Source organism: Trichoderma virens (assembly GCF_000170995.1).
Source record: "Trichoderma virens Gv29-8 chromosome Unknown TRIVIscaffold_93, whole genome shotgun sequence".
NCBI lineage: Eukaryota > Fungi > Ascomycota > Sordariomycetes > Hypocreales > Hypocreaceae > Trichoderma > Trichoderma virens.
In genome coordinates this window covers 260,513-284,071 of record NW_014013656.1, presented here as the reverse complement: position 1 = coordinate 284,071, position 23,559 = coordinate 260,513, and the positions used below count along the sequence as shown (strand labels likewise).

The 23,559-nt window shown below is 51.9% G+C and overlaps 5 protein-coding genes across 5 annotated transcripts; 3 read left to right on the top strand and 2 right to left on the bottom strand.

Moving 5' to 3' along the window:
* Positions 1–1,614: 1,614 nt before the first annotated feature.
* On the bottom strand, positions 1,615–3,049 carry TRIVIDRAFT_185347 (uncharacterized protein; the record flags this gene model as incomplete). The annotated part of the gene is made up of 1 exon (XM_014093921.1): positions 1,615–3,049. One exon carries the CDS (start codon positions 2,900–2,902, stop codon positions 1,808–1,810), a length of 1,095 nt encoding a protein of 364 aa, XP_013949396.1.
* Positions 3,050–4,106: 1,057 nt separating this feature from the next.
* Positions 4,107–4,436, top strand: TRIVIDRAFT_228891 (uncharacterized protein; the record flags this gene model as incomplete). Its single annotated transcript, XM_014093920.1, has 1 exon — positions 4,107–4,436. The coding sequence occupies one exon, from the start codon at positions 4,107–4,109 to the stop codon at positions 4,434–4,436; it is 330 nt and encodes a 109-aa protein (XP_013949395.1).
* A 2,346-nt stretch (positions 4,437–6,782) lies between these two features.
* TRIVIDRAFT_51356 (uncharacterized protein) lies at positions 6,783–7,535 on the top strand (the record flags this gene model as incomplete). The annotated part of the gene is made up of 1 exon (XM_014093919.1): positions 6,783–7,535. One exon carries the CDS (start codon positions 6,783–6,785, stop codon positions 7,533–7,535), a length of 753 nt encoding a protein of 250 aa, XP_013949394.1.
* A 3,085-nt stretch (positions 7,536–10,620) lies between these two features.
* TRIVIDRAFT_112184 (uncharacterized protein) lies at positions 10,621–16,302 on the top strand (the record flags this gene model as incomplete). Its single annotated transcript, XM_014093918.2, has 2 exons — positions 10,621–14,853; positions 14,896–16,302. Coding segments are annotated over 2 exons (5,640 nt in total), but the record flags the coding sequence as incomplete, so codon positions are not given.
* Positions 16,303–19,459: 3,157 nt separating this feature from the next.
* Positions 19,460–22,966, bottom strand: TRIVIDRAFT_90960 (uncharacterized protein; the record flags this gene model as incomplete). Its single annotated transcript, XM_014093917.1, has 7 exons — positions 19,460–21,742; positions 21,845–21,881; positions 21,953–22,180; positions 22,302–22,604; positions 22,668–22,709; positions 22,784–22,816; positions 22,932–22,966. 7 exons carry the CDS (start codon positions 22,964–22,966, stop codon positions 20,699–20,701), a joined length of 1,722 nt encoding a protein of 573 aa, XP_013949392.1.
* Positions 22,967–23,559: the final 593 nt, after the last annotated feature.

Sequence of the window (23,559 nt, the reverse complement as noted above, 5' to 3'; positions counted from 1 at the left end):
AACCCCGTCATCTTGATTGGCGGGCCACAGCACAGCCTTTGTCCTGCTCGAGACCTCCATTGTTGGCCTGGTGTAGCTTTAACCCAAGATTTCCAGTTTTTTTTTTATTTCGTTTTAAAGTGTGGCATAGAGCAGCGTTACACAACGAGGCGAATTCCAAGACTGGGGGTGGACGTGGCGGGAGTGGCACTTACTGTTTGACGGTCAACTTACCTACTTTGTCTTGAATGTGTGTTTTCCTGTCTCACAGTAAGCTGCAGTGAGTGGTTGAAATAGCATACATGCAGCAAAGAAGGAATGCCGTTCTTCTGCAGCCCACCACAGATTACACACACACACACCCTTCTCCTTCTTCGACTTCATCGGTGATGGGATGGTGGGTTTGGGAGCTTGGGTTGTTTCAGATGACATATAATTTTGGAAACCCGGATGCCGCCATTTGCGCAATGTCCACGGCTGAACACATGTCGGGGGCCAAAAAAGAAGCTCCATGAGCGGCCGCCTTGAGTGTTTGGCCGTGCCATCCAAGAATATGCTTTTTGGAGCTTATACGCATGTGTTGCAGCAGGTAAGCCATTCTGCTTGTTTCTTGTCAGACGGGCATGTACAGTAGCCAGTCGGACAAGCGTACATGTAGGGAAGTGATACTATGGACCCTATCTGCATGCAGTCACTCTTATCATATGCCGTCAATTTATTGCAAAAAGGCATCAGCGAGTCGGGCAATGTCGAGGGGTTCTATGTAATCAGCGGACTTATCACCGAGAGAACGTCAGACTGCGAGGCGTTACATGTTGTTTGCATTGCGTCCCCTCAGAGCGTCAAGCACATTAGCTTAAACATACCTGTAAGACCAAGCATCATCTCATTGGCTCGTCAAACCGGAGGCATTGAGACATCTTCTTGTTGTTGTCAAAAGGCTCAATTCTGACGACCTGTTTGGTCCAATTACTCAGGCCAAGGCGAAGGAATATGATCACCTGCAGGTGAGAGGAAACGAGGCGTCTCGAATGCTGTGCAAGCACATGTAGGATATCAACCCCTTGTTTATGCATATTCATCGTATCCTATTTACGATCTATCTACTTGAGCGATCCAACCAAAAAGGCTGTTTGATGGCAAAGAATGTCCGACTTCTGGATGCTGCGAAAGATGCAGTTGAGACGTCGCTCAGGCCCAGCTGCTAACCAACCAGGACAACTCTTGACCGCCTTTTGTGCGCACATGCAAGTCTGGTTCCATAGAAACTATATAAAACATGCAATTATCATGCTCATTGATGCGCTGCAGACCTATCCAGCCTCACTTTTAGGAAACCTGACTCGGTTGGATCCTTGGCTCTCATGCGATAGCTGCAAGAAAGTGGGCGAGGCGGGCTGCTTATCACCAACATGAACAAACCGCATCGCTGATAAGTTTGCGGTCTGTTCAAAGACATTCACGGCAGACGTCAACGTAGCGATGGATACAAGTTGCGGAGCGTTCAAGTGTTCATATGCAGACATGCGCCCGTAGCCTTGATAGCATGCATTTGCATAGTGCCCATATCTCTTCCTCTCTCCAGTAAACGGGATACCAGTGTTTTTTTTTATCTTTTTTTATATTTCATTTTTTGTGAATTTAGTAGCAATGGATATCAATTCCGAAACTCCATGTTCATAAAATGTTGCTTTGGAGACGATGCCAATCAGGAGGCACGCTCCGGGTATCATTATCCTCCGAAATTTCCTATTGTTGAAAGAGACGTTGATCATAAAATATCAATACGGCTGTTTTTTTAGCCAAAATGGAGACTTCCCGTCAATTCTCATGAAGAGGGGTCCACGGCAATCTCAAGGTCCGAAATCACGGGCCTGTGATCCGACACGCGGATCTGATCGTCATAGACGTTCTCCAACACGCTAAACGTCTTGACGACAGCCGTGCGAGGCTCCTGGATAAAGAGAAAGTCGATGCGCTGCGGCCACTCGTTGGGCTCGCCAAAGCTGGTGTAAGTCAGGCTGTTTCCGTGGTGCTTGTCCGCGGGTAGCAGATCCGACAGGTCGGACATGCCAGACCCCGGCGCCGTCATGAGCTGGTAGGCCACGTCATCGGGCGTGCTGTTGAAGTCGCCGCCAATGAGCACCGCCGAGTTGTTGTTGTCCTGGCTCCATTCGCGGGCGTACTGCAGCAGCTGCTCGGCGCTGTGCTTGCGGGCCTTTGCGTACTTGTAGTCAAAGTGCGTGCTCATGACGACGACTCTGGTGCCGGTGACCTTGTGCGAGAACTCGCCCATGGTGACGACGCGCTTGTGGGGGGCGCCCCATCCAAACGACGGCTTCTCGGGCGTTGTGCTCAGCCACCGCGTCTGCGAGCGCTCGAGGAACCAGACGTCGGACCGGTAGAAGACGGGGGAGAATTCGCCCTTTTTCTTGCCGTCGTCGCGGCCCCGGCCAATGTACGCCCATCTGGGGCCCAGACTGGCCTGGATGTCCTCGATTTGGTTGTAGAGGGCCTCCTGGAGACAGAGAAAGGCGTTTTCATGGCCGGCGGTGATGAAGTCGATTTGGTTGATGAGCTTGGGGCCGCGCTCGTCCCACAGCTTCTCGCCCTTGACCGGGCTTGAGGTGGCATATCTGATGTTGAACGTCACCATGCGCAGAGGCAGGGTAGGGCTTAGATTAGTCACGTCCATCCTGGTAGGGTCGTAATCCAGATCCTGCGGCTTGTTGTTGAACTCGAGACCGCTGTCGCGGCGAGCAGCTGCGTCAAACCACGCCTCGAAAGAATCGCCCTGCAAGAAGAAGAGTGTAGTGCTCCAGCTGACGAGAGCGCACAGCAATACGAAGCCAACGATGGCAGAGCGGAGCATCTTTGGCGACAATACCGCTCGAGGCCAGACTTTTAATCTCGAGGTCACCATAAACCTTGAGAACCAAAAACGTTGCGCCGCTGGGGCAAACCGCTTTTAAAGCTCTGTTTTTGAATTTCTCTTTTATCGTCACCTCAACGGATCCGGAAGTTGGAGGGGATCAATCGGAACGATTTATTTATCACGTGGGGCGAATTGCTCGAATGTGCGGAATCCACGGACTAGCAAGAGCCGAAAAGGGCAGTCGAGGAAGTGAGTAGAAGGCTCCGGATTTGGGTGAGGAATCGAGTTGAAGGGGGATTGTCCGCTGGAATACGTGTATAAACAACCAGCTGCGCCGGAAGACAGAAACCCACAGTCAAGAGCAGACGGAAGAAGGTGGCTAAAGGTGGAATTAAGCCTTTGGTTTCTAATCCGGAGATCCGGAGGGTTATGTAGTCTTCGATGGGTCTGACTTGAGGCTGGCGACAAATGCACGATTGTATAATCCCGCGCGGGCCGAAGGAAAACAGCACCAAAGGACAGACGAGGAAACGGTCCTCTTGGCGCCGGAGCCTTGTTGGCTTTTCGACCAGGACTGCGACAGCGACTACGTAACGACGCAAGGATGGCCGTCGGTTGTATTTGGCCCTCAAATCGGATGCGAGATATTCTTATCGGCGGTGTTTAGTACGAGAGTCCGATAGGCTGCTTCTGGGTGTAAACCCGGATTTACGCGTATGTACGAATAGCCTACGGCGTACTAGTAGATAGTCCAATACCAATGATGCATTTCTACAGTGGATTGGACGAGGTTTCGCTTGTACAAGTCAAGTTGCAGAAATTGCTCTTCTCCTCAGTGCGGCACACTTGCGGCCAAAGACGCGAGATGCACGTAGACGGAGGGAGATGATCGACAACAAGCAATCAGGAATATGCGGTTGTGCACACAGTGATGGTACGAGCATCACTGTAGGTCCATGTAGAGAGCAATGCACAAGGACGAGCGCGTTATAGAGTGACGATACGATAAGTGACGCTCGGGCTGGATGGTGGACAAAGCGACGATAGACACGCAATTGCCGCGCAAGCCCCGACTTGCAGAACCGCGAAGACGCAACTCCCCAAACGGAAAGGAGACGAACAAATTAAATACAAGTGAAGGCTCAAGTAAAGCATTAGCAGCTGCCTACTGCATCCGATCTAGTGCATCGGCCGATGCTCCGTGTCAGTACAAGTATGCAAGTTGCACAGGATTCAGAAAAAGACAAAATAAATGTCGGAACACGGAAAATATTCAAGCTCAAGCTGCGACCCTGCGGCTGCCGAAAAGGCCGACATGTCGTCATTAGTCCAGGAATGGCTGGTGCAGATTCGAGGACCGCAACAAGCGCGGGATCGAGCAGGGGTTGACCTGGATGGGGAGAAGAGCGGAGAGATGAATAAGAGACAAGAGGGAATCAAACGAGGGCATCATGTGCTTGGGTCACGACTTGGGCTTGGCGGCAAGGATGAGGAGCAGAGACAGTATCTGCCGGGATTTAGTCTCGATATAAGAGAATATAATGTAATGGAAATGCAACAGGAGAACCTGGAGGTTGCTTGACATATTAATTCTGGGCTGCTGCCAGGTCCGTCAATATATGAGGCGAGTCCAGTAGTCTGATCACGACGACTCATGGCTCGACTCGTTTTTTTTTCTTGGTCATGCTTACCGTGTTGTGTGTTCGCCAGGATGCCAGAAACCGCTCAACCAGAGAAGCGTGCTCCTTCTCGCCCTGTTTCTATGACGCGTAGAGGGCCTTTTTTGCGTGAATTTCTCATGCTGGTCCCTGTCACATTTGCTGCTACGAGCGCGGCTTGGAATCACGTATCAGCAACAGAGGTCTCATGAGAATCAAATCCTTCCCTTTGCAATATCGATCGCGACGGATGCTGGATGGAAACACAGAACGCGCCCAGAGAAGCCGGGCAACCGTTCTATATTGGGATGTGGCACATCTTTTGTAAATTCTCGAATCAACATTCCATTCTTATTGTCATCTCTAGCTCCGAACAAGAAAACTGGCTTTTGCGCCTCTCCGTTGCCCGCACTAACTAACTCGTGGAAGCTGAGCTGACCGGCGCCAATAATGGACGAGGCCATCGAACGCCATCGTGCTCAGCTCGACGGCCGCATTCGTCGCTTGGGAGGCTGGAGCAAATCAGCAGACGCAGAGGGCCCGGCCCACCATAGCTGAGGAGAGCATAGTTTGGAGCGGTGGTGTCTTAGGATTTAGAGTCTTGGAGAGCATGTGTCCGGAAATGGCAATCTATTCTAAACGGGACGGCATCTGGAATTGCATGTGCTTCGTACTACTCCGTACATATGCACTCGTATACACGTATCCTGACAGATACGGTAACCTCTCGCTCACTCAGATCCAAGTAGTATACGGTATGACGACAGTGACGAGCCCAGCCGAAGCTCCCGCGCCGCGCCGTAGCTAGCTTGCGGCGTTCCATTTTTATCCTTTGCCCGGCCGTTCTGCTGGTGGAAGACGACGAGCCCTTGATCGACAAGGCCATGGCAAACGCTTGCCGTCTTAGGCGCCACACGCGGCAAACATCCATCATGCAAGGAACCATGCAGTGATCGTTTGCATTCCAGCATGCAGCTTCCAAGGAACAAGGAACTCGATCGATGCGAATCATGCAGATGGCATGTTTTCACGCTGCTTCGGGTGGGCGTGACCTGGGTTTCAAACCCACCAGATGGATAGCGGGGGGGAAAAGACGAGATAGCATCATTCAATTCGCAAACCCGCCCTAGCAGAACGAGTCATCTGGCCCTCTGGTCGAGATGGTGTGCTCTAGTCTCAGCTTACGAGACTCCAAAAGAGGCTCCCAAATCCCTTGCAGTCGTTAGTTGAGTCTCCCCGCGTCTTTGTTTCTCGTCATTCGGGTGGGCTCTTGACACGGGCCGCTCATTCGCCGCCTTCTCACCACCATCCCGGAATGCTCATGGACACCATGGCTTGCGACTATTTGCCCATGGCGGAAATGCCTGATGCGGCAGATATTGGCTTCTGGCTCACACCACAACGGCCAGCCTGCACGCCCTTTTCAGCCCTCTTTCCTCCCGTCGTGTCACGCTCATGACTTGGCCCGGGCGAAAGAGCCTCTGCTCTCGCGTTTTGTGAGAAATGATACTCCGTACAGACGGCTCTCGGCTGTCACACTCGGTGGATCCAGCCCCAGACGCCTCTCTCATAGGCCTCCTTCACGTGGGCGCAGCTCTCTCATCTACCGCTTGCTGATGACCATCAAAGCACCTCACAAGGCCAAGCCGGAGCCGTGCGCCCACCCTTGTCTCTGCCCATCACGGGCTGCATTGGTGACGTTTTAGAACGCACCAGCTCTTGGCTATCGAGCCGTTATTGTCTTTACGGCAGAGAGAGAGGTGGGGGGTGGTAGGGGCGTTGCATTGAAAGATTCTCGCCCTATCCAGTCGGCATACCCGCTGCCTGCATTGCATATATATCTGCAGCTTATCTCGCTGCCTCGCCAGGCTCACTTGACTGGCCACATATTTACCCTTGGGCTTCTTTTTGATATTCTGGACCAGCTTCTCTGGTTCTCCGTGAAGGATCGCTTCTTTTTCAGTGGCTGTTCAGCATTTACCGTCGGGGGCGCCGCCAAGCCACCGACCGACCTCCTGCTCCCTCTCCTCACTCTTTCGCCTTACTCGTGAACTCTGCGAGGGGACTATTCGTTCACGCTCAGGGATTGGACCTGTCATAATTTCTTTCCCGTCTGAGTCATCCAATTAGGTGGTGGCTTGAAGGCATCGACAAAGAGTCCTATCTATCTACCTAGACTTAGTGCCAATCTGCCTTGCCTTGCATCCTACTTAAACCCCTGCCATCCACCCGTCCTTTGTTTCCCCAGACAGAAGCCACTTGAGCCAAAAATGCCTATGGAATCCATCTTCTCTTCTCGCCGAGAATCCTGGCCACCTACCCAGCTCCGCTTGACTCCAGCCATGTCCATCAAGAAGAGGTCCGGCATTGAGCATCTCGAGCCTCGGCCGCTGCTCGAGGACATTGATGACAACCCGCTCACCTACTTCCTCACTCCCATCCCTGCAGAGGACGAGGATGACGAGATGGACTTGGACGTCGACATGATGGATTTCGACGCCGGCATCGAAGACGCCAGCCAGCCCCGCGAGGCCGTCCGCAGCGTCAGTCCCTCTTCTCTCGAGGGTCTCCGCAAGCCCGACAGCACTCGCCCGGCCTCGCCAGACTTTGACTCGGACGCTCTAACCACCGACGACGACGACGATGAGGAATACATTCGCTTCTCTCCCACGTCGTCGTCCTTCTCGCTCTCCCCTCTGCGAGACCTTGCCATCGACGGCCTTCGCTTCCGTGCCAAGAGCCCCGTCTTCGGCCTTTCCGCCAACGCTCTACTCTCGCCCAACTCCGTGCCGGCGCCGGGCCGTAGGGGCAGAGGTCGCACAAACAGCCGCGGATCGACCCGCCAACAGACCCGGAGCCTGTCTGTCCGCGCCAGAGACGACCACCTGTGGAGGGAACCCAGTCCCGACGTGTGGTCCATCGAAGAAGAGACTGAGGAGGAGTTGATGAGTGATGCGGGTGTAGACAACAAGGCTGCAAAGCCAAAGAAGAAGGTACGCTTCGTGCTCCCAGACAAGGAGTAACAACACGGGCGGGGGTGCATATATTAAATCAACCATTCTTGCATTGGGCGGCGTTAAAGGGCGGATCTATTCATTTCCGTGGCTGGAGGCTTGATTTGTTTTGATTTTCAGCATTTGGTCTGCTGGTACGTGTTATCCGGTATAGCATTTCAAGGCGTTTTGGGTGGTTGCAGTGTTTTATGCATTATAATGGCAGCTTCTACGTCTGCAGATCTTGTTTCTTGTTTATGGGCCATCGCAAGCTGGGACTTACGGTGGAGAGGAGGCATAATAAAGGACCGGACGGTGTGCATTTGTTTGTTTGTTTGCTTTGTTTGTTGCGATTATACCAACCGGGGGTGGCATCTGTTGGAGTTTGAGGCAACTTTTGATCGACCATAGTTCTGCTGGGTACTACTATATGCTTACTAGTTATCACCAAATTGACTCTTCACTTTTCCCTTTGAGAAATACAATACTACAGAACAAGAAAGTCGTGCAAGTTTACATATGTAGAAGAGGTAGAATAGCGGAAGAGGGCAAAAAAAGAAGTCTCCGATACTGGGAATCGAACCCAGGGCTGCTCGGTGCTTCAACCAGAAGTTGAGAGCGAGCGATGTTAGCCACTACACCATATCGGAAGCGGATGCGGATGCTAGTGTTGGCCGACAATTGCATCCATCAAGCTCCCTCACCGCAAGCCCGGTTAACGCCAAAGATTATCGCCACAATGAAAACATGCGCTTCGACGCTGATCCATCCATAGGGCAGCCGATAAGCGCTTAGCCCACGACTTGCATATGGACATGACTTGCAGGCATAAGATTGCCCAGAAATCGCATTCCTTGGCGTGACCTGTCATTCAGGAATTGATCGCGCATTGCGCTCATTATTGGCCTAAGGTGGTGCTGGGTGTGGGGCATTGATCAGCTGGACCGGGACAAGAATGGAGGCAATGGCCATGGCGAGCTGAGAGGGTGAGACGTGTGTATGGGCTGGGGAGGAGGCTGTGAAGACGGCATGATAGGGTGAGAGGGTTCGGGGATGCCGGTGAGAAGTGATGAGGAGATGTGTTGTGTTTGAGGGAGGGAGAGGAGAGGAGAGGAGAAAAGAGAGGGAGATGTGATGTCGGCTGCATGGAGTGGTTCGTTGGTGAAGGAGTATTGTATGAGTGCTGGAGAAGACGGAGATGCTGAAGCCAATCGAGACAAGGAGTGGGGAAACAAAGAGTGTGTAGGTGGTAGATATGGAGTTGGTGGAGAGTCCGATGCCACCTTGTGACTTGCTCTAGATAGTGGTTATCGAGTGGTATAAGTGGGATATGACGGCATGACAGATGGGGATACGTTACTCTAGTTTAAACATAAGAGCGAGGGCCGAATCTATCTGAGGTAGCAGGGAAGAACAACGTGGGCATGAATTGTGAGATGTGAGCGAGCTTGCGGTTGGAAGGCATTGGTTATGCCGTTGATGCTGGTGGAGCGCAATTGTTTGTTTTGTCAGTTCACGGACCGGTATATGAGATGGTGTGTAAGTCGAATGCATCGGCGATGAGCTGCGTATGATATTGACCCGATCAACACGTGTTGATGGTCGGAAAGAACAGGTAAGCATATAATAATAGAACTAGCAGGGCCCATGATTACAGGCAAACGCATGGATACATTTGAACAGTTGAATGCTTTGGATTACAGGGTAAGTTGGTAGATATGTGTAGTTGGTGTAGTAGGGATATATCATCCAGATGCGGCCAATGCAAGGTCGCTGATCAACATAAACAAACAAGACGATAATCTCCAGAGATCTGGCCGCGAAAATCGATGATCCCGATGCGGTGCCGTGATCCTGGTGCTCGCCCCTGCTAGGACGATTTCATCTTCACCAAAGCAAAGAAGAGGAAACAATAACAAATCAAGGCAGAGATCCAGCCCATGGATCCATCATCAGCCACAACAAGAAAGAGAGCAAGCCACCAGCCCGTTTGGGGTTAGCCGCAATATGCCACTACCTACCAAGTAAGATTGAAGCAAGTTTCTAGTGATACTGCTGCCACTAGACGAAAATCAAGTCCGCCTCTGATTGGCCGCGGCCCGGGCCTTCAGTGGCTTTCCCTTGCCAGTGACGCTCCAGCTGTGCCAAATTGCACTGCATTGTTTATTACCTTTACAGCGGCTTTGGAGGCGACCCCGCTGGTTACTGCGGCACCCAGCAGCTTCAAAGCTTGGATCCATCAGCATAAGCGGAATCCGGAGCCTGTAATCAAATCATAGCGGGCAGTCAGTCAATCGAAACGCCTCGACTTGCACTGTACACGCATCATTCCCGTCATCATCCACTACGAATATACACACCTAGACGTCACCAGTGCGGTCCGCTGTCGCTCTTTTTTGCTTCAAGGCTTACTCTCTTTATTCTGCCGTTCCAAGTCCTCCAACTGGGCTTGAAACCACCAACCCTGGTTATTGCCATCTCGCGCTCCCTCTCTCTCTTTTTCTTCTGACGACTCCCACAAGCACGACAGCGTCTGTACCCTGTTTGCGGCGGCCGTTTTTGTTGTTGGTAGCGAGCAAAACACTGGAGGCTGCCACGGCTGGCCTGGGAGCTTCGAGCTTAGCATGTGCAACAGCCAACGCGACACTACAAACAAACATCCTCGAATCCTCGATGCGAACAGCATGCTGCTCAAATGAGGTGAGTAACGCAGCACGAATTCCACGTCTTCTTCGTCTGGGTTGCCCCGCGCCTCAATCACTGGCTGCCCGGGACAAGAGCAATTGCGAACAAGCTTAAACTCAAGCATCTTGGGCAGCTTGGGCCACTTTGCTCTCCGGCCTCTGTGTCCAACGCCATACCCTCGCCATCAGAGCTGCCCCCACGCATTGTGGTGAATTGTTCTCGTGGCGTGTATGGGCATCTCTTTATTTCGACCTTGGTGGCGGCATTCAGACTAACAGTGCGATGCTTAGCAGCTCAATAGACAATGACCTCGTCCTCCGATTCCTCTGGCGAGAGCACCGCGCCACCCAACCCCACGACCTCGGCCAATATTCCCGATACCACCAAAGATGATAACGCGGCGGGCGACAAAAGCACTCCTGGAGAGGCCCCTAAGCCTGCTCCGGCTGCGGCTGCGGGAAACCGCCCGCGGGCCAACACCACCAAGAAGTCGGAGCCCCCTACTCTTCTCCACGACTTTCTTCTAGGGCGGCCCTCCCCGGCGAGGTTGGAAGCGGAGCGCAAGCGACGGCAAAGCATGGATGCAACCAAGGCTGACATGCGCCATGAGATGAGACAGAACTTGGTGCGCAAATTGCAGCCTCCAAGTGGTGTTAAGGACAGAGTGAATAAGTGGCAAAAGGCCAATGCCGCTGCTATGGCGGACGCCGACCCAGATGATGCAGCCACAGAGCCGACAGACGTCGCTTTTGCCGGAGAAGAGTTGGAAGACGTGACAGAGGAGGACCGGGTGCGCATCAAGATGAGGCAAAAGAGGAGACCGCCCAAAAAACCCATTGTCCACAACGGCACTGCGGCGCCCGAGAAAGAGGAAAAGGAGCAGATCCCTCCTCCTAAGAAGAGGATCGTGAGCGACGACCATTGGGTCAAGCCCAAAGTCAGGAAGGCGTCTGTTAGGAAGGTGTCACCTCGCCCGCGTAAGGCGAGTAACCCGACCCAGGCTGCCCGTATTCCAAATGGCTTTGTTTTCAGATCGGTACCTAACCCGACCTTTCAGAGCAAGGTTAAGGCTTGGGCTGAAAAGGTCGTTACCCCACCGCCGAAAAGCCTCAAGGGGTCTTTATCCTCAGACATGTCTGCTTCTGAGGATGAGGATGAGGATGATAGTGACCAGGACGAAACAGCAACCGAAGTCACTGCGAGAAAGCCTATCAGGCCCAAGACGGACGATAATGATGGCATTCGTGTCCGACCAATACGGAAAAAGGAATCTGAAGACGATGGTATCCGCGTTGCGCCCATGAAAGCTGCTCCGGCCGCTGCTCAGGATGATGGCATCCGCGTTGCGCCTATGAAGGCTGCACCGGCCGCTGCTCAGGGTGATGGCATCCGCGTTACACCTGTGAAGGCGCCAGCTGCAGCTCAGGACGATGGAATCAGAGTGAAGCCAATGGCTGATTCCAGATCAGAGCCAGGAACCCCAAGGCCGACACGACAGCGAAGCAAAACTGCAGGTGCTGCGCCCAAAAAGCACACAATTCAAGATTTGATCAAAGCCGTTGAGGAGGCGACCCAATTATCAATGTCCGATGACGCAGATTCCTACCTCGATACCCAGCAACGGCAGAAACCTCGACCAGGGGGCGTGAAAAGAAGTGGAACGAAGCGTCCGAATACTAGGGCCAAGTCGGCAGACGTCAGCTCCCGCGCCAAGCACCCTCCTCATGTTCCAGACTCTGATCTGGGCACATCATTGACTAACAAGTCTCTGGCCGACATCCCAGGAGAAATCCCGTTTGGACATTCCGCCTTTAGTGAGTTGGATTTGCCTCTACGGGGTCCTCCCAAGAGTAAACCAAAAGAACAGCAAAAGCGTTCAAAGCTTGACCGCGCAACGAGCCTCAAGGCCATGCCAAATGTATTAAAGAAGGTAGTGGAGGAGGGTAGGAAAATTATTCAGGAGATCAATGAGGCTCCGAGGCATGCGGTGCCCAATAACCCCCCAAGCATCGAGACATGGCTCAACAACACCGTCGAACCTTATGATAAGAACAAGAGGCCACACTCTCCCACGTCCACGCTATCTGATGAGGACGACAGCGAAGATGACGATGACACCATTGGAGAGGCTGCGCCTAAAGAGACGACGCCTAAGGTGACAACACCAAAGGCAACAACACCAAAGACGACAACACCAAAGCAGACGACACCAAGAAAGACTGCATCAAAAGAGCTTAAACCAAAAGAGACGGCATCAAGAGACACTGCGTCTAGAGAAACTATCTCTAAGGAGACTACGCACAAAAGAAAGCCCTCGGCAGAGACAAAGAGCTCAATGGTTTCTGATTCTCGTGTAGTCTCCAATGTTACCTCCGACGTCACCTCTTACCTGACTTCCAGCACGACGCGGTCGGATGAGACAGCTAAGAGTGCCCCTGATCCTACACACTCAGCTTCAAAATCAGATTCAAAGACTAAGGATTTTGCCAAAAAGAAATCGCCATCCTCCTCGAGTCTAAAGAGGAGGAGCGCAACGAGAGATTCTATTCATTCCAAATCGGGTAGTAAACGACGACCGTTCTTTGGTGCCCTGAAAGAAGCGTTTCAAGGAGAATCTGCAGGGCTTACGAAACCCATAAAGAGCTACCAGAGTCATGAAGAGCGTGAAATCGAATCTGAGGATGACGAGCTGGACGATGATGAAACAGAACACGAAGCCGATTCACAGTACATGCAGTCCAATTCAGATTTGAGTAGCTGGGTTACGACAGACACCCGCTCGAGCAGTGATCGGGACTCATCAGCCCTCAGCTCAGCAAGAGGGATACCGCATATTGCTGGACCACGTCTCCGTCCTCCTACAAAAGGCCATGAGCTTTCGACAATCCTCTCCGAGGGCTCTAGTGCCAGCCATTCGGAAACTGCGTCGGATGTGAGTCAATCTACTCTCACTCGCTCAACGACGGTTACAAAATCGAGTGACCCAAAAATCCCACAGCGACAGGGTTCAGGGCTCAAAAGGAGGCTGACAAAACACTCTGACTTGGTTTCCGTTCTCTCACTGCCTGATGATACCAACGTTCCCCAAGGAATCATGAACAGCAGATCAAGACCGAGTCTGCGGAAAGCACGCGGCTTGTCCAACAATGTAACTGCTGATGATTTGCTGAAAGAGTTTGCCGATGACGAAAACCTGTATCAACGTGAGCTCAAGACATTAGTCGATGGCGTGGTGCCCGTGCTTCTTTCTCACGTAGTGAGTGACACAACTTCACCTTCCGATCTCTTCGGGACTGCCTCTCCAAAGATCAAGGTCGACATTACATCCAAGTCTGTCGTCAACATGGGAGTTGCTCTTGAGAAGCTCAAGAATGCACACGCCAAGGCCCCCTTGACAGACATCCGCCGAATGGCCAACTGGGCCCACGGCGTTGTCCCGATTTACAATAACTACCTAGGTGTCTGGAGACTAGGCTTCCAAGACCTCATAGTCAACCTCGCGCCTCGGCGAGGTACCCCGGATGAAGACGACTCTATCCTCGATTCATTGCCAAGAAATGCGAATGGCGATCTCATCAACGCCCAGGGAGAGCGTGTGGCCGTCGCCTATCTCCTGAAGCGGCCCCTCCTCCGCGTGAAACAGATGGCCCGTTTGATCGTCTGCGTCGACCAAATGTTTACCTCGCCTGATACCAACCAGTTAGTCAAAGATTTCGAGGCGCTGCAAGAAAAAGCTCGTCAGCGCCACAGAGAGGAAGTTGCGAGGATCATTGATGAAGAAGCCGCCAACACTGATACCACCAGAGCCAGAGATCTCAGAACACTTGGCCCAACCAAGTCTATCACTGTCGGCCTCACTCGTCAAGTTAGTGCCAAGGATATCTTTTCGCTTGACCTTGTCCATTCCAATGGTCAAAGGCTGGAGTGTCAGGTCGAGCTGGTACACCGAGATAACCAAAGCCGCCCTGAAGATAGAGGAGATCTTCTCATTCGGGAAGTGGGAGATGGTCGGCGATCATATCTCCTCTTCCCGCCCATCTCCATGTCTCTTGTCTCTGCTCGCTCAGGAGATGGAAAGTTGGACATGGTGGTCATGGTCCGTGGTAACCACAATGGGAAGCCATGGCATGAGCTGCTCAATCTCTGGGCAGACGAAGAGGAGCAGATTCTGGACTGGCTCGATATCCTGCCGTCTTCTCCTGTCCCGCCCAGGGAGCCCGAACCAAGTGTCATTGACGAATCTGAGCTGGGATCAGACTCTCCTAGGTTACCTGACGTCCCCGTCGGAGTTCAGAGCATGGTGAGCGCGGCATCTCGATCCGAATACACCGACGGAGAGGACTCTGATAGTAGTGTTGCGACTCCACCGACTCCTACACGAGCCGCCCCTGGACCTCCAGGCAAAGATAGAAGCAAGACGGGGTCTGCCTCTTCGAAGCAAATTCCCGTGATATACCACAATGACGCGCCACCGCCGCGACCACCGGTTCACCGAACCCTCAGCCCCACGCCTCAGCAAGCACCAAAGTCCCAGTCATTGCTTCAACCACCGGTCGACATGCACGCCATAAAGCGAAGAGGTTCTTCTCCTCTTAAGCATGAGTATCTGCCTTCTGAGGTATCCTCGGCCTCGGGCCTGTCTTCTTCTGCAGTGTCTTCGATAGTGGAAGAAGGAGAAGAATCGGAATCGGAAACTGAAACAGAGGAAGAGGATGTGTCTGCAACTGAGAGCGAGTCTGAGTCATCCGACGAGGAGTTGGAGAGCCTTGACATTCCTCAGACTGAACTTGGCTACAGCATCAGGGATGAAGGCCAGAGAAGAGGCTCGTATGCACCTTCGTATGCACCCTCGTATGCTCCTGCATCTGAGGTTAGCTTGACGCCATCCAACTCTGCCTCCCAAGCCGGTCTCCATGGACGGAAGCCTTCAGAGGAAGACGGCAGCATTGCGAGATCGGGACGATGTCTAGCAACCATCTCCAGATGGTCTGACAAGGGCGCGTGGAAGGACGTTCATCCTGATCACTGTTCGATTGTGGTTAAAGATGGTCTTATTGAGGCGTTTGCTTTCCGAGATAGCAACTATACTCAGCTCGACGATAGGCCCATTGTTGCATTGGATCTTACCCCGTTGGTCTTGATTCGACAGAGCACTGCAGTCGACCTCGAAATCAGATCATCAATGCAGCCTCATAGCAAGTTGGCGCCAGTCTACCAGGGCGGCAACTTTCGCTTCCGGTGCATGAACGGTCCTGACTGCTACACTCTCTACACGGCTGTCCACCACGCTCGCCTCAACAACCAAAAGTTTATCCAACTGGAGAATGAAGCCCGGTTCAGAAGCTTTGGGGAGCGACCAGCTCCACCCGAAGATGGAGACAAGAGCAGCCGGGCTCGCAGCTGGTTTGGCAGAAAGAACAGCTACCGCAGCTCAGTGAGGGCACCACAGTCACAACAATTTGATGGTGCCAGCACTACACCTTCGTCGACGCTATCTGCCTCCAGCTTCCTCAAGAAGCTCACTCTTGTTGGAAACCTCTCTTTCAACCTGGCCCGGTCATCTGTTGATAAGCGTGGCGGCCGAGGTGGAAGCGGCAACAACAGCCTGTATACATCAGGCTCTTCGTCAGGATATGGGTCACCTCGATCGCCGTCAGTTAGCGTGGACAATGGCGGTGAGATGCCGGTAAACCTTGGCACCGAGAACATTCGCATCCGGCTACATCTTCTTGTTTCGCCGGCCAAGTGGGAAGACTATGGTAACTGCAGTCTACAGATCCGCCGACCACCCCCTGGCTGGCGCCAGGCCCTTCGAGCAGATCACGGTCTTGAGAAGCGCGTCACGGTTACGACGATGCCAAAGAAGAGCTCTGAGAAGCCCATTATTGTACTGGATGCCGTTCTAGGAAGTGGATGCTTCACCCCTATGGGAAGTAGAGGTATCGTCTGCGGTGTCTGGGAAGAAGTCAAGAACGGTGAAGGAGTTGTCGGCGGCGTTCCGGCAAACGGAGCTACAGGAGGAAACATCAAGAAATGGTGTTTCCAGTTCGCCAGCGTAACTGAAGCCGGCTGGGTGCTACGACTGGTGCACCAAGAGGTTGTTACTGCTTGAACGACTGAGGATCGTTCACTCACGAAAGGATAGAGAGAGATTTCAACGTCGAGATGGCAACTTTCGCTCTCTCGATTTGTTATACGAACCGTTCACTTTTCACCCATTTCTTTTTTTTCTTTTTTTCATATCATAGAAACATACATACCACGTCTTTTGTATTAGTTATTTGCATCATCCGTGGCTACATTATATCCCCTATTTCGCCACACAGCGAGGAGTTTGATATCTGTACATGCGAGAAACATTTTGTATTTAAATAAGGGGAGGGCATAAAGCATGGAAGCGGGTAGCGGATCATGGAAGAAACAGTTTGCTTCTCTTTAGATGCTCCCAAGTGTTTTGATAGGTAGCGAGGAAGTGCATCAGCGGAAAAGGGAGAAGGGCTACATAACTGTGCGAGGGGGAGACTGGCTTAAATAAGGTTAAAATTATGCTACAAAGACAAAAATATGTCTATACTGTGGGATGCTATCTGAATCGTGCCTCTGTGTTGTTGTGCGAAGTTTGGGAGAATTTTTGGATGTGAAGAAGCATGGCATGCTTGAGACTTGGATTTGTTTGTTGCCATCATTGATACGAGATGTTTACCTCACTTGTACACTTTGCCCAGAGGCGTTTGTACCTCGATGTACTTCTAAGTTCCTCTTACATCTTACCCACGAGTCAAGCGCCACCCCCCTTTGAAAGTCCTCGGACGGACGTTTCATATAGAGCCCAGTGGCAAGCACATCTACACAGGCCGGGACAAGCGGGACATAGTCTTTGTCCTACCTAGCTGGGGATAATCAAATAGCAAAAGTTGCGAGAGTGGTTTAGTGGTTTATATGGCTGGCCCCCTTTCTTGGGTCCCCCTGTTTTCTATGGTGGCGACTATTTTGCTCGGGGGCGGCAAAGTAGACAGCCTTGGCGACTGGAAGAATCTATTCCGTAGAGGCGTAGAGAATTGGGGGGCGTGTAAAGTTGTGGAAGGAAAGGGGGGAGTGGGACTTTGTTTGTTTGTATTGATGTTTGCTTCGAATGGGGAGGGAATTCGGCCGAGGCGGGTTTTCGACCTTCTTGGTTCTAACGCTGGGGCGAAAAGATAGACAGCTTCGTTTGTCTGTTTTTGGTTGGAACGAGCAAAGGACCGGAAGTATTGGCCTAAGGTCCTCATTTAGTTCGATACAATATTGGGTCAAGGGGTGACTTGCGATGTAGATCAGAAGTCCTCGACGACGAAAGGAGCAAAGGTTGGGGCACTGTGTTGAAGCATTTGCTAGCTGGATCGGAGGGATATCTTGGTCGTTTCTTAAGCCCTTGTTGGGATGCTCCGACGGGTGCAGAAGGGTGAAGTTGAAGGAGCTTGGTAGCCTTGTTTTGCACGGATGGGTGATGGGTGTTTGATGGAATGATATAGGGGAACATGGATGAGGAGATGCTTGAATATACAGACGATGTTTTGGATTCGAGGTTTGATTTTCAGTGGGCAGCGTATACAGGCCTGTGTCTGAGATCTTTCGTTTTTATACATTCAAGCAGTATCTCCCAGAAGAACAAAGCACAAAAGGAGAAACACACTCACGAGAAAAGGCCAAAGTCGAAGACTCCCCCCTCCAGCCCCCCTTCCATGAAAAGACTCAAAAGCCACAACAAACTCATCAATAACAAACAAACCAAATGGGAAAAAAACAAAAACAACCCTTCTTCTCTTCCCCTTTTCACTCATCCCGTCTTAAATTCGCCCCCAAAAAAATAACGCCCCTTTGAGTAAAAAACACGCAAAAACCTCGTATTTGCTCACTCTCTATTTCTCACTTCCCAGAAAGAAAAAAAAAAACAACGCCAGTCTACATTGCCCAAAAAGCCCATTCACCACGTCCTTTTACGCCTTTCCCAAACGGTCCTCGTAAACAAACACGAACAAGCATTCCGTTCTAATAGTGTCTCTATAATCCCCTCCCCTTCATATCATGCAACTTGGAAAACAAACATCGTCAAATATTGGGGGGGCAACCAAACTCGGCAACATGACAAATCCTTCCCTCTATCAACCGTCTTCACCAGACAAAGAGAGAAACGGTACAAAAGACAAGCAAGCCAAGCAAAAAAAAAAAAAAAAAGCACTCAATCGTTCTTTTCCTAAAAGGTGAACCCATGCATACTTTTGTACACTCGTACATAAATAGACCGTTTGGGCCCCCCTGCCACCCATTTCTCGTATTCACAAGCGTCCACCCCATGGACTAGACCTAGAACGGGACAGATATCCGCCATCGCCTAATCCATAGCCACCAAGCAATCATCCTGTCTCTCTTTCTCTCTTTGTCTCTCTCTCCCTCTCTCCGTTTTGCTTCTGAACCTGGCCCTATACGAGTAACCACTTCCAGTGTCTCCGTATTGGCTCCCTCATCCCAAGTCCAGTTCATCCAATCCCACAAGAGGGGTTCCCGTAAGCCAAAATAGAAAACCGAGTTGTGCCCGTTTCCAGGTCACAGCCCAGCCCAGCCCAGACCCCCCATCTCACCGTTTCGTCTCCCACAGGGGGGTGTCAAGTCGGTTTGCTAGCAAGCTGCAGGAGAGGTAAAACCGGAACCAGCCAGGGCGGCTAATGTACGCCAAAGGGTCATAGTCGGGGACCCTGCGTGTTAGCTGGGCAAAAGAGAATAGAGAAAAACCCCAAAGAAAACATGGGTGGCCGGGGACCAGCCGGGCAAATCATAAGCAGAAAGATAATGCAGAGTCAAGGGGACAGTTGCCGCCCCAAGATAGCCCGACAATCATCCCAAGAGCGGAACAGTTGATTCCGACTGCAATTCCCACTTGGGACCGCTTGTGGCCGTTTGAGGCCGCCCGAGACCCCTCAGGACCGCCCAGGACATGGGGAGTATCTGAGCCTACATGACTCTGGCTGGCATCGAGATCGGTGGCAGAGGCCCAGTTGAGAGTGTCTTGGATGGGACTGAAAAGAAGAGGGGGGCACTGGGAAGGTAAAGAAGAAAAGATGAAACCAATCAAGGAAGGGAAAACGAAAAGCAAACCTGGAAAGGAGTAAGCCCCTTCACTGAGACACAGCGCGTAAAGGCCAAGCCAAACAAACCCCATACACTCAGGGATGCGCACCTGCACGTCATGCTTTGGATAAGCAAAGAGGAACCAATAGTTGAGACTCATGGGGCACACCGAACATAATAGTATTAATCCCAATCCAAGATGCCTGCTAAAGGCAGAGCTTGAATCATCCACAAGCATCGTCGCTGAAGCATTGTCAATGCAGCTTTACAACAGCTATTAACACACAAAAGCCCTGGCACGCTCCCCTTCCATTTTCTTCATCGGCACTTTATGCCCATCATACCCACACTGAGCGGCCCTTTTCCTAAAAAATAAATCAAAAAACATAAATCAAAGGCCAAGTTTCAAACATAACCAAGATCCAAAACTTCCCCACTATTTGTTCGTTTGAACGCCGGGAAAACGCCATGTTTCTATCCACAACAATGTGCATAATGCAGCACAGAAATAAACAGTCGCTATGCAGTGTGATATTCAATTCGCCCATATACCATTTTTTGTATATCCCATAAAAGGAGTGACTCTATGTCGATCAGATGTTCGTCATAACGTAATTTCATAAAAGGAGTGTGTGTAGTTTGTGGGTATCTTCGTCTAAAGGATTGTCGATTAAGCTGGAGGGTATCATTTCGAAAGGAGCGTCGCGTATTAGATAATACATTAATAGTTAGTTGGTAATTATTCGTGTCGTAAAAGGATTGTTTCAGTCGAGATCAACTCGAGAATTCTAAAGGAGTGTCGTTCGGGCGTTGGGCTCAGGCAGACTGTGTGCTGGCGAGAGCGAAAAAGAAGGTGCAAAAACAAGGCCCATTCAGTCGTTGTTGTTTCATGGTAGTAGCGAGCGTGTTAAGGAATGTTGTACATTTGCGTCTGCGTCGAAATCAAGAGAAGAGGAAGAGGAGGAAGCAGATCCCAGCTGCAAAAAGGTCGATCACGGAGAGGAGGAGGAGAGAGGAGGAGGATGAGGAGGATGCCCATCATCACATCGCCCGCTGTTTGCCCTTGCCATCAAATCCCGAAGAGCCGGGAGTCAAAGGCACGCGCGACAGCGGAGACGGAGGGTGCGGCGCGGAAGAGACCGAAACGGTTTGACGGTGTCGGTGATGCGGCGTGCTGGACAGCGGAACCGGAGACTCAGGAAGAGGAAGCATGCCGAGCGTGTCCTGGTACTGGTACGGAGAGGGAGACGGAGCTGGCGGAAGAGGCGGCGCAATAGACGAACCATCCGGAGGCGGGTACGCTGATTGAGTTCTGGAATTCCTGAGTGGCAACGGTCAATCCGATTGTGCTTCCTCGAGCCGGGGTTGGAGAGTCGAGTGTGTGGGAGCCTATCTAGAGGACACTAGATCCACACGGACTGCTGGGGAGTAACGAACCCGACGGGGTAGCTGCTGCTGCCGGCGCATTGCGCATCCTCGAATGTGGGCGATTGGCCGGGATGGAAGCCTCGCATTTCATACCCACCGTACTCTTCCGAATCGCTGTATGCAAGGGACGCCTCAAAGGTTGACGATGCCGGGCTGTAGGCAACTCCAAAGGACGGAGACGGCACGTTCAGGTACTGGTGGCTCAGATACGGAGACGAGATGACCAGCGGGCTGAGAGACTCATGGGGGCCGGGCGCGGTAGGGCTGTTGAGCATTGGCATGCTCTCAGCGCTATAGCTAAAGGCAGGGTTCCCATATGGCATGTAGGACTCCGTTGCAGGGACCATTGGCACCTCCTCGCGCAGATGGAAATTGGGCGGATGGAACGTAGGGAACGAAGGGGTCCTCTGCGGGCTCATCCAGCCCATGCGGGACCGGAACTCACTGACAGTGTCAATGGGAAACTCCATGAGCGTGAGCGGCGTCTGGTACGAGTTCTTGACGCCAGTGCTCGCGACATTGATGGACATTAGCCGCCGGGCTATCTCCTCAATGGGGGTCATGGACAGGCTACCAAAATAGGCCGCGCCAATCTCGGGGAAGAGCCGCTCCATCAGCAGGGCCGCCGTGTACAAGTGGGCAATGGCAACCAGGGAGTTGGGGGAGCACTGGTAGGTCTGAATGTAGCCAACAGGTACCCAGAAAAGCCAAGTCCGCAGGGGCTGGAGGCGCTCAAACTGTTGGGCGATGGGAAGAGTGGAGCTGATCTTGCGAGACCCCTTGAGGAAGCCGATCAAGTGCTGCATCTGAGTTGTGTCTTCCTTGAAGTGCTTCAGATGAGCCTCAACCTTGATGACCTGCTCCAGCGTTCGCTGATAGGCCTCGATGTCATCCTTCTGGGGCTGATGAACCCGGCGTTCAGGGTCCGGAGAAGCCGGAGCCGTTGGGAACGTGCTGCTCTCAGCGATAAAGTCTGTGAACTCAGACTCGTGCTTCCATGCGTCCATTGCATCAATCACCTGATTAAAAAAAAGTCAGCCACATACGTGGGAAAAAAGGGAGGGGGGGGGATCCAAGGCAAGCCGATGGAGTGCTTGGCTCTTCGTCACCAGCCAACGTACCGTCGAAGTACCCTGCATGAGCTGGGTCCAGCTGCGCCTGTTGGGAAATGCAGTTAGCCATTGACTGTTCATGTGAGGTGGCAACGATCGCAAGGGATGAGTACTTACCAATCGGTGGCCTGCCACGATAGCACCAGGGATGCCGCCAGGATGGCGTCGGACGTAGCGCGAGAGAAGGAGCCAATGGCAGTATGCAAACCGCTCAAGGCCTTGCCCCTATGCTCAAACGCCATGCTACCGACCAGAGGGCAGTCGGTCAAAAAGGCGATGTGCATGGCGGAGAATGCCAGCAGCGCATGCATCACATAGGGAGTAGTCGCGCCGATCTTGAGCAGACTGGAAACACCAGAGTTAGCGTTGTGTTGGACAATGTGCTACGACTGGCAGCGGAAGCTTGCCGCCAGAGCAGTGCCATCCAAGGAGAAGGATGGAATAGCCGCTTCCATTGGAAACTTACGTCGGGATATGACGGGTCCACAAGGTGAAGTTGTTGGCTTCATACGCCGCCAGCTGATAGTACAGAGAGGCAACGTGGTAGATCAACCGAAGGTCCTCAAGGGAGAACATGTGCGGCATGGGAGCTGGGAAGATGCGGAGCGTTGGGAAGGGGAACATGCCAGTCCTCTGCCATTCGCCAATAGCAGCCTCGATCTGGGGTGTCCACATGAGATCGGGCTTGTCCGGCGTGGTTGAGCGACCAGCATCAGGAACCTGCACATCGTTGTACGGGCAACGGATCTTGTGCTTGGTGCAGTTGCGGCTGAGGATTGTGTTAGCAAAGGAGAGGTTCTGGACGGAGATGAGCACGGGACCGACAACTCACCATTGAGGGAAGCTCTCATCGCAGCGGATGTGACGACGCTTGCTAGAATCGTTGTTAGACCAGTGCTTGCGAGTGATCAGAGTTGCCATTCAGCAACCATGGATATTGCTACGTACCACGTATCACAGCCTTTGCGAGACTTGGTGTGACTATCGTGAGAAGGTTAGCTCATGCCTCGATGCAATGGAGTGTGCGTGAGTGTGGAATTATTGGAGGAAAATGGTGTGAGTGTGTGTAAGCGTGAGTGACTTAAAGGAAACAAACCTGCGACGAGGAGGACCACCGCCAGGGCCAGCCATTGTTGATAGTTGAAAAGTGTTGAGATTTGTGGTAGACGAGCCACTAGAAGATGTTAGTAACAGGATTATCTGCAAGATTTCATGGACGACACATACATGAAACAAAACACAGCTGGAAATGGCTGTGCTTGAACAACGAGTGAGTTGTCGTGCTTATTAATATGGATGTCCCGGATAAATGCTCTTCTTATCAAGTATTGACTTGGATACGGCTGGTTTGAACAAGCCTATTGTTCTGTTTCCCTTTGTCCTAAAATGGGTTGATATATATATACCGTTGTAGATAGATATATATTCCTCTTCTCTTGAAAAAACGTAGCGATCGAATATGGCGTATTGAATTACCTCTCCCTAACCCTCGAATTAAATAGCAAGTAGTTTTGGTGTAAAACGTTCTTTTTTTTATTTGGTTTTGTAAGTTTTCTTTTTGGTAGCGATTGTGGGAAGCGATTGTGGTGGTGTGATGATGAAGTTCTTTTAGATAGACATTGACAGCGACTTCGAGTTCGGTCTGGTGTAGACTTGGCGAAGCTGCTGCTGGTCCTTTCGAATCCTTTGCGCGATTCGAAGCCTCTTGGTTATGGCCTAGCGTA